The sequence below is a fragment of the Atta colombica genome, unplaced genomic scaffold (assembly GCF_001594045.1).
Source record: "Atta colombica isolate Treedump-2 unplaced genomic scaffold, Acol1.0 scaffold189, whole genome shotgun sequence".
Lineage (NCBI taxonomy): Eukaryota > Metazoa > Arthropoda > Insecta > Hymenoptera > Formicidae > Atta > Atta colombica.
This window is the reverse complement of record NW_017259281.1, coordinates 1,109,518-1,117,681: the sequence shown is the minus strand read 5'-3', so window position 1 is coordinate 1,117,681 and position 8,164 is coordinate 1,109,518. Positions and strand designations below refer to the sequence as shown.

At 24.4% G+C, this 8,164-nt stretch overlaps 3 protein-coding genes across 3 annotated transcripts in view; all 3 read right to left on the bottom strand.

Annotated features, from left to right (window-relative positions):
- Positions 1 to 729: 729 nt before the first annotated feature.
- On the bottom strand, positions 730 to 1,765 carry LOC108686689 (odorant receptor 4-like). The gene is made up of 4 exons (XM_018192112.1): positions 1,640 to 1,765; positions 1,452 to 1,565; positions 909 to 1,064; positions 730 to 780 (listed from the first exon to the last, which is right to left on the bottom strand). The coding sequence occupies exons 1-4, from the start codon at positions 1,694 to 1,696 to the stop codon at positions 730 to 732; spliced, it is 378 nt and encodes a 125-aa protein (XP_018047601.1). The 5' UTR covers positions 1,697 to 1,765.
- A 2,414-nt stretch (positions 1,766 to 4,179) lies between these two features.
- On the bottom strand, positions 4,180 to 5,513 carry LOC108686687 (putative odorant receptor 92a). The gene is made up of 4 exons (XM_018192109.1): positions 5,382 to 5,513; positions 5,193 to 5,306; positions 4,585 to 4,740; positions 4,180 to 4,230 (listed from the first exon to the last, which is right to left on the bottom strand). Exons 1-4 carry the CDS (start codon positions 5,511 to 5,513, stop codon positions 4,180 to 4,182), a joined length of 453 nt encoding a protein of 150 aa, XP_018047598.1.
- A 2,245-nt stretch (positions 5,514 to 7,758) lies between these two features.
- Positions 7,759 to 8,164, bottom strand: part of LOC108686690 (odorant receptor 22c-like) — a 1,569-nt gene continuing 1,163 nt past the window's right edge. The window contains exons 3-4 of the mRNA XM_018192113.1: positions 7,917 to 8,072; positions 7,759 to 7,809 (exon numbers count right to left, since the gene is read on the bottom strand). Of these exons, the coding sequence (XP_018047602.1) occupies positions 7,759 to 7,809; positions 7,917 to 8,072 (207 nt within the window). The remainder of the gene's footprint in view (positions 7,810 to 7,916; positions 8,073 to 8,164) is intronic.

The window sequence follows — 8,164 nt, the reverse complement described above, 5'->3', positions numbered from 1 at the left end:
TATATATATTGTATATATATATATATATACACATACACACATATACATAACAGTTGTACTATCGAATGTAATATTATAACATTAATGTTATGTTACTGTCAGTTGGTGTTTATTAAGAAATTAGTTAAAAATAAAAATATTATTGGTTAAATGGAACTCCCTATTTTTCATTACAAATTCTTTTTAATTCTTACCTTTTCAAAACACTGTAATAAAATATCTTTTCATTAAATACTTTTCGAGTTATAAAACTTGAAAGTTACAATACAGTCGACATTAGTATTACCCAAGGTATTGTTCGACAACTAAATCCTCTTAAATATTGTTCAGGATCAAGACCATTAAAAATTGTATCTCTTATTTTCATTTTAACATAAAAATGAATTTTCAGTGCAAAAATAAAATAAGAGGTACAACCTCCAATGATCTTAATCTTGTTAAAAACGTTATCTAAGTCATATGAATAAAAAATCAATGTTTGATATGTTATATAAGTAAATATTGCTCTTAAGTAAGAATATAATAAATTATCAAAAAATATTAAGACATTTATTTACATTAAATACTTTTATACAAATGTAATTTCAATTCGTGTAATTTATTAATCGACAGTTATTAATAAGACAGTTGTCAATAAAAAATTAAATCTTAATTTATTGTAAATATTTTTTACTTAATATATTATAATTGCATCAAATAAATACCGCATATTGATATTACGTATTGATATCAATACATAGCATTTAAAACGGATACATACGATGCTGACGCCTTCATAATCTAAACAAAAATACAAGTTAAGAAATTAGAGATACATATATATATAATAGTAGATTAAAAAACAATAAGCAAAATATGTATAAAATTATTTTGTGATAATTAAATATTCAAAATATTAAAGAAATTACACGAGTAAATGTTTCTAATGACATATCCATCATTTTTCCTGCCGTAATCGCCAGTCGTTTTTGAGACCTCATTATTATAAATACTATAATTTTATTTTTATTTGACGGCATATCGTACCACATTGATTCATATATTGCGTTGGCGATTGATTTACCCTAAAAATAATGCAAATGCGACACTTTTTATACTTAATTGTTTAATTTACTTCACAGTAGTTTATCTAATATTATTGCCGATATTAAAAAATTGTTACATAAATTTAAAAATATTAAAAGAAGTAAAGAAATTATAGCAGAAAAATAATAAAATCATATTAAATTTATAATACTATATTTGTGTTGAAACATCACGCTGCTATACATTGAAGAAATATTATATGCAATAAAAAATATTTTTATTAAAAAATTGATTCTTAAATGATATTTTGAATGTTGCCAAATATTAAATGTTTTTTTTTTTGTTAAAAACAACATTGTATTTTTATCATTATGTCAATGTAATTAAGAGCTTCTGTATAGATGATTTACTATGTGAATATTTACCTTTAAACTAAGATATTCTCCAGCAAAGCAAATGACAAAGGCTTCAATCATTATAACGAAGTAACCAGAAACAGTTTTCACTAACACGAAAATCCCAGTTTCGTTATAAATAGACTAATTCAACGAATTATAAAAAGAAAAATAAATATATATAATCAATCATTGGACGTGTATATTTTAATACTTACAATTATGATAATGAATCCTAAACAGCAAATAACTAACGTATTCCAAATAACTTGCATTAATGCAATAAAGGAGAAAAGTGTTTCAATATTGTTAGAAAATATAATAATTTTATTATGCTTCTCAATCAGCAATCCAAAAAAAGACTCGAAAGATCCATGAAGAAGAGATCCCTTAGAAATATTTCTAAATTTATGACACATTATATCAATTTGTCCGCTTATATGAAGTACCTAAAATACACTTACATTCTCTCACAAAAAATCATAATTATTATAAAGTAAAGAGATTTTTTTGAAGAAAATATTTCAAATATAACAATTTGATAAAAATATTAAAATAATATTATTATGCAATATACATTTATAATAATTACAAACAAATTTATCGTGTAGACATTATTGTAAAATTTTTCTAATATTGACATTAATACTTTAAAATGTTTTACACAATAATATAACAGTTCGTCAACAAAATTATATAATATATATAAAGAAAAATTTTAATATGAATATGCTCACAATTATGCACAATAATACATAATATACATTAAAAAATACATATACATATACGAATATGCGTTACCAAAGTCAACATTAATCCGTTTAAAATAGCGATTGTGCATGCGTGTATTGCCACATGTAAAAATAATGTTACAACGAGAAACTCAAACGTCGGCGATTGTTGAGTTTCAAAAGGAAATTGTATTTTTATAGGAAGCTGCCGTAAAGTATCATTTTGATTTTCAGTAAAAAATACGAAACGAATTACGTAGTCGCCTAAGAGATAAAGTATTGCGACGATCGCATTAACACTCAGTAAAATGTTAGACGTAAAACGTGCTACATTTGCTTTGATTGTCATCAAATACAAATGCTTATCCTCATTGATGTACTCGCGCCAATCATTATCCATAGCAGCCAGAATTTTATGAAAAACTCTGCAATATGTTACTCTAATTTGTGATGTTTCAAATAGTACATTATCACATATCTACGTATGTTTCACATCATATTTTCTTTTATGAAACCAGGGAAAAAATCTTTCATATATAATTATTTACAATTATATATAAAATATGTCCAGATATTTAACATTTTTTCCCAATCAATATTGTATATATTCAATATTTGAAATATAATTAATAAGATTTAAATTAATAATCACTTCTACTTAGAAAAAATCCACTTAGAGAACAAATGTTAAGAAATTGAAGGAGCATATTGTTTTTCTTGATTATAGTTGTAGATTTGCAGAACATAAAGTTACATAATACATGTCTTACCGACGATGTGTCCATAAACTGGTCAATTTAAATAACGTCAAACTGTAATCTAAAGCCACAATTAGACCATCAACAAGATTTGATAACTCGCTCATCTTTAAGTGACCAAATATGTACAAATATTGAAAGTATTGTATAATCAGCATGCTCAACATAAAAGTCAGCCAATGAATGGTAGAATATGAATCACCTGGCCACATGCCAAGAAATCGGAGACCAACTTTTAATGCTGGACTAATACTAGATGTGATCATTTGTTAAAGATTTTAAAAACGTGAAGAAATAAAGATTAATTTTGTTAAAAACGGCACATTTGTTCTGTACTATAGTTGAGAAGGAAATGAGAGAGCATTGTCCATTTCTCCAAGTATATCCCCATACGATGCGTCCCCACTCAATAAATATGGATCAATCGCTATTATACGTACAGTATGACGATGAAACAAAGAGTTTATAATTTTTTCATACTATAATTCCATAAACAATTTAATAACGTATAATACTTTGACCGTAAAGTAATAAAGATATTGTACAGCTAAGATAATACAAAAAAAAAGATTATTTACTGCGAGACCGTTATCTTTTTTGCATTTTTTTTTCTTTAAAATGCAAAATTATAAGCAAGAAAGAAATGTCCAGATGTTCATCATAATCTCTACCTCTCATGAAGGTATTATTAAGTGCATGACATGGTACTTACATGTATTAGGTATTCCAAGCAAATGGAAATAAATTGTGTTTATTTGATCTTCCAGCCTTTAAAGAAATATGAGAAAACAACAAAACGCTGACTGAATATGATTAATAATTTCCACTAATAATTCAAAAAATATTCGCGTCAAACTTGCATATTGAACAAATTGCAATTGGAAATAATATAGACGTTTAGTTACAAATAATCCAATAAAGTACAAATTAAATATCTTGTAATAAAAAGTTATCGATTATAAAGTTAAAGTAGCCTGTACTACTGTAATCTGCATACTAATGCAAGCTTATTTTGTTAAATAAGAATGAACGATATAATAATAATAATAATAATAATAATATACGAAATATAAAAGATTATTTGCATTTACATTAATAACTATTTTCTTAAATGCAATTTAAATATGTTATTTATTAACTAATAATTAATAAGTAACAGACATCAGCTTAATATGATAATGTAACTTCTAATTTATTACAAATTTTTTAAATCTATTTTAAATTAATGGTATAATTTCAGTAGATAGAGATCGTACTATTTTGTTGATGTCAATACATAGCAATTAAAACAGATATGTATGATGCTGACGCCTTCATAATCTAAAAAATTCAAATAAAAAAATTAAACTGGATCTACAATATTTATTATATTTACACATAATAGATACATAGATCAATATAAATTAAAAAATAACTATACAATACATGGACAATAAGAACATATAGTGCGGAAATTGATGCGCGAATTTCTATATAATTACAAAAATTTTTTACATAAAATATAAATAACAATATTATCTATACCATAATAACAATATTGTTATTTATATGCTCTTATGTCCATGTATTGTATTATTATTTTTTTGAGAGTCCGATTAATATTTATATTTTTAAAATAAATAAAATAAAATAAAATTAATTAATCATCAGACATTTAAAAAATTAAAAGATTACAATCGTAAAAGTTTCAAATGACATATTCATCATTTTCCCTGCCGTAATCGCCAGTCGCTTTTGTGATCTCATTATTATAAATACTATAATTTTACTGTGACTTGACGGCATATTATACCACATCGTTCCATATGTTGCACTAGCAATTAATTTGCCCTAAAATGCAAATACAACTAATCCTTTGTAATTAATTTTGACATAAAAAAATTTTCTATCGTCTATATTGTGAAAACATTATAGCCAAAATATCCGAAATGTTTTAATAATATCATTTTTACTTTTATTTTATTTAAAAAAAAGCTTTATAATAAATAATTAGCTGATAAACATTTTATTATTTTAGACTTTTATTATAACAGATACGAATTGTCATTATCTTAAAAAATATATGTCACATACTACAAAATAAAATTTTCTAAAATAAAAAACATTCTTATTTGAGAAATCAATCGTTTTTTAATAATGTTTTAAGTACGTTAAAATTATAATATTTTATATTTGTATTACAAATGTCTATTATAATATTCATTATGATATAATTATGTTATATATTAAAATATATATTTATATATTTTATGGTATATTTACTGATAACTATTCTTGCTTACCTTATAACTAAGATATTCTCCGACAAAACAAATAATGAAAGCTTCTAGCGTTATGGCAAGATAAGCAAAAACAGCTTTCATTAATGCAAAAACACCAGTTTTATTATGAATAGACTATATTATTAACAAAAATAAGTGAAAAATATGATAAAAATCACAACATTGTACAAATATTACTATAGTACTTACCATTATGAAAGCAAATCCTAGACAACAAATAACTAAGGTATTCCAAACAACTTGCATTAATGCGATAAAAGAGAAGAGCTGTTCCATGTTATCGGAAAATGAAATGACTCTTTTGTGTTTCTCGACCAGCATTCCCATGGAAGATCCATAACAAAGATTATTCTTAGAAAAATTTTTCAATTCTTCACAAATAATATCAATTTGTCCACTTATATGGAGTGCCTTAAATATTTACAAAAATTACTTGCATATAAAAAATTTTTTCTATTTTAAATACTTCTTATATAAAAATTCAATAAATATTGTAATCTTATATAAAAATTCAATAAATATATAATAAATTTTATTTATCCTCAAAAATATTCAATATGACATTAATTATATTTTAAAGATATTATACTACAGAAATGCATGTATTTGATTTATATCATATAAAGTAAAATTATGCAAATTGCTTCATGAAAAATTTTCATGCAATAACGCTCATAAATCGCTTCGTTGTATAAAAAATTAAAAATAAGAAATATACAATATAAGTTACCAAAGAAAAGATCAATCCATTTAGAATAGTGTTCGTCCATACTTGTAATATTGTATGTAAAAATATTATTACAGCAATAAATTCAAATAGAGGCGATTGTTGGATTTTAAACGGAAATTGTATTTTTATAGGAAGTTGCCGTACAGTATTATTATAATTTTCATTTAGAAATACGGAACGAATTACGTAATCGCCTAAGAGATAAATTACTGTAATAATTGCATTACAACTTAATAAAGCGTTAGAAAAGAAATGCGCTATATTAGCTTTAGTTGTCATCGTATACAAATGTTGGTCAATGTTGATGCACTCGTGCCAGTTATTATCCATATCTTTCAAAATTTTATGAAGGACTCTATAATATATATACATTACTTTAACATATTATTGTCTTTAATCAGATGTTTTAGATATGAATAATATTTATTTTCTCTTCAATTAATGCTGTATACTTCAATGTTTGATTTAAAATTCTAAATAATAAGGTGACATTTTAATGATGACTTATTATTATTGATGACATTAAAGAAAGTTCCAGTTAGAAAAAATTAGATCATTATGTTAGGAAATTGAAAAACAAATTTATTTTTCGAATATATCTATTAAATAAAACTAAAATATTATACAGTATACTATAGTATCTTACCGACGATGTGCCCATAGACCAGTCAATTTAAAAAACGTCAAACTGTAATCCAGAGTAATAATCGAACTGTCAATAAGATTTGATAATTCGCTGATCTTCAGATGATCAAAAATGTACAAATACTGGAAGTACTGTATAATCAGCATACTTGACATAAAACCTAAGCAATAAATGGTAGCATACGGCACACTCGGCCAAAAGCCAAAAAAACAAAGACCAAACTTCAGCGCTGGGCTGATGGTACTTGTCATTTGCTAAATTTGAGAAAATAATAATTACTTTTAATACATTTGTTCTAATACTCTGATTAATAAGGAAATGAAAGTGCACCATCTGATTTTTCAAGTGCATCCCCACACGGTGTGACCCTACTCTGGTGAATATGGATCAATCGCTATCATATGTCGCACAGTACATACACACAATAATAAGACAAGACAGAACTCATTATTTGCATGAACATCCTATAATTTCATTATCAATTTAATGTCGTGTACTTCGATCACATTATATATGCTAAAGTAAAAAAAAACAACTCCCTGAGAAAGAGCTTTTTTTTCACTTGTATCTTTAGCAACGTAATATCATCAATAAATAAATGTCTACAATTCCCATCAGCTGTAAAAATTATTAAATGTATCATTATATTTTGATTGTGACTATACATTAGGTTTTCTGACAATTAGAAATTGATAGTATTCATGTCATTCAATTCAAAAGTAATAACATAATGAATGAAGAAAGGAACTGTACAATTGGAGATATGACTGTAAATATCCTCTAATAATTCCAGGAAAATAATTACACTAAAGACTTGCAAGAAAGAGAAATTTCAAAAGTAAAAGCTTTGAATATAAGATATTGTCAGTATATTTAATAAATCAGATATGAAATGTGTGCATACAAATTGAATATATTATTTTTTCTGATTTTTATTAAAAAACAATGACAAAATAAAATATATGTGATTTAATATGTCATTTTTAAATAAGAATAAGTAACAGTATTTGAAGGAAAAGAAATTATTTCCAATTAAATTGTTTATATAATAAATACAACTTATGTAGTACATAATTGATAGTGTAAAAAGTTAAATATGATAATAACATTTAAATTCTTAATTTAGTTTCTATGTACTTTTTAACATTATAGCTTATATAAATTTTAGAAAGTAAAAAATTTCTTGATGATTAATATATAGCATTTAACACAGATATATAAGACGCTGATGCTTTCATGATCTAAAAAAATAGAAATTATAAAAAAATTATAGAAAAGTGTTTTAGAAAATGTTGACGATAAGCAAAATAAAAGGTGCCCAAATAATTATGATAATTTAAAAAATTACGTTCGTAAAAGTATCAAAAGACATATCTATCATTTTTCCTGCCGTGATCGTCAGTCGCTTCTGAGATCTCATTATTATAAACATTATAATTTTTTCTGTATTTAATGGCATATTGTACCACAATATTTCATACGTTGCATTTGCAATTAATTTGCTCTGAAAAAATAATACAAATAATTTTAAATTGACTCTTTTGTTCAACTTATTTGACAGAAACATTTTTCTATATTACCGCGACGCGTTACAAC

What these genes read in the sequence shown, in the direction of transcription:
- LOC108686687 (XM_018192109.1), bottom strand. Translation starts at nt 5,513, where the DNA reads ATGCTGGTCGAGAAACACAAAAGAGTCATTTCATTTTCCGATAACATG. An exon ending in TAGGATTTGCTTTCATAATG is followed by an intron (nt 5,307 to 5,381) that starts GTAAGTACTATA and finishes TTAATAATATAG; the next exon opens with TCTATTCATAATAAAACTGG. An exon ending in CATTTGAAACTTTTACGATT is followed by an intron (nt 4,231 to 4,584) that starts GTAATCTTTTAA and finishes TGAATTTTTTAG; the next exon opens with ATTATGAAGGCGTCAGCATC.
- LOC108686689 (XM_018192112.1), bottom strand. Translation starts at nt 1,696, where the DNA reads ATGCAAGTTATTTGGAATACGTTAGTTATTTGCTGTTTAGGATTCATT. An exon ending in GAGAATATCTTAGTTTAAAG is followed by an intron (nt 1,065 to 1,451) that starts GTAAATATTCAC and finishes CATTATTTTTAG; the next exon opens with GGTAAATCAATCGCCAACGC. An exon ending in CATTAGAAACATTTACTCGT is followed by an intron (nt 781 to 908) that starts GTAATTTCTTTA and finishes ATTTTTGTTTAG; the next exon opens with ATTATGAAGGCGTCAGCATC.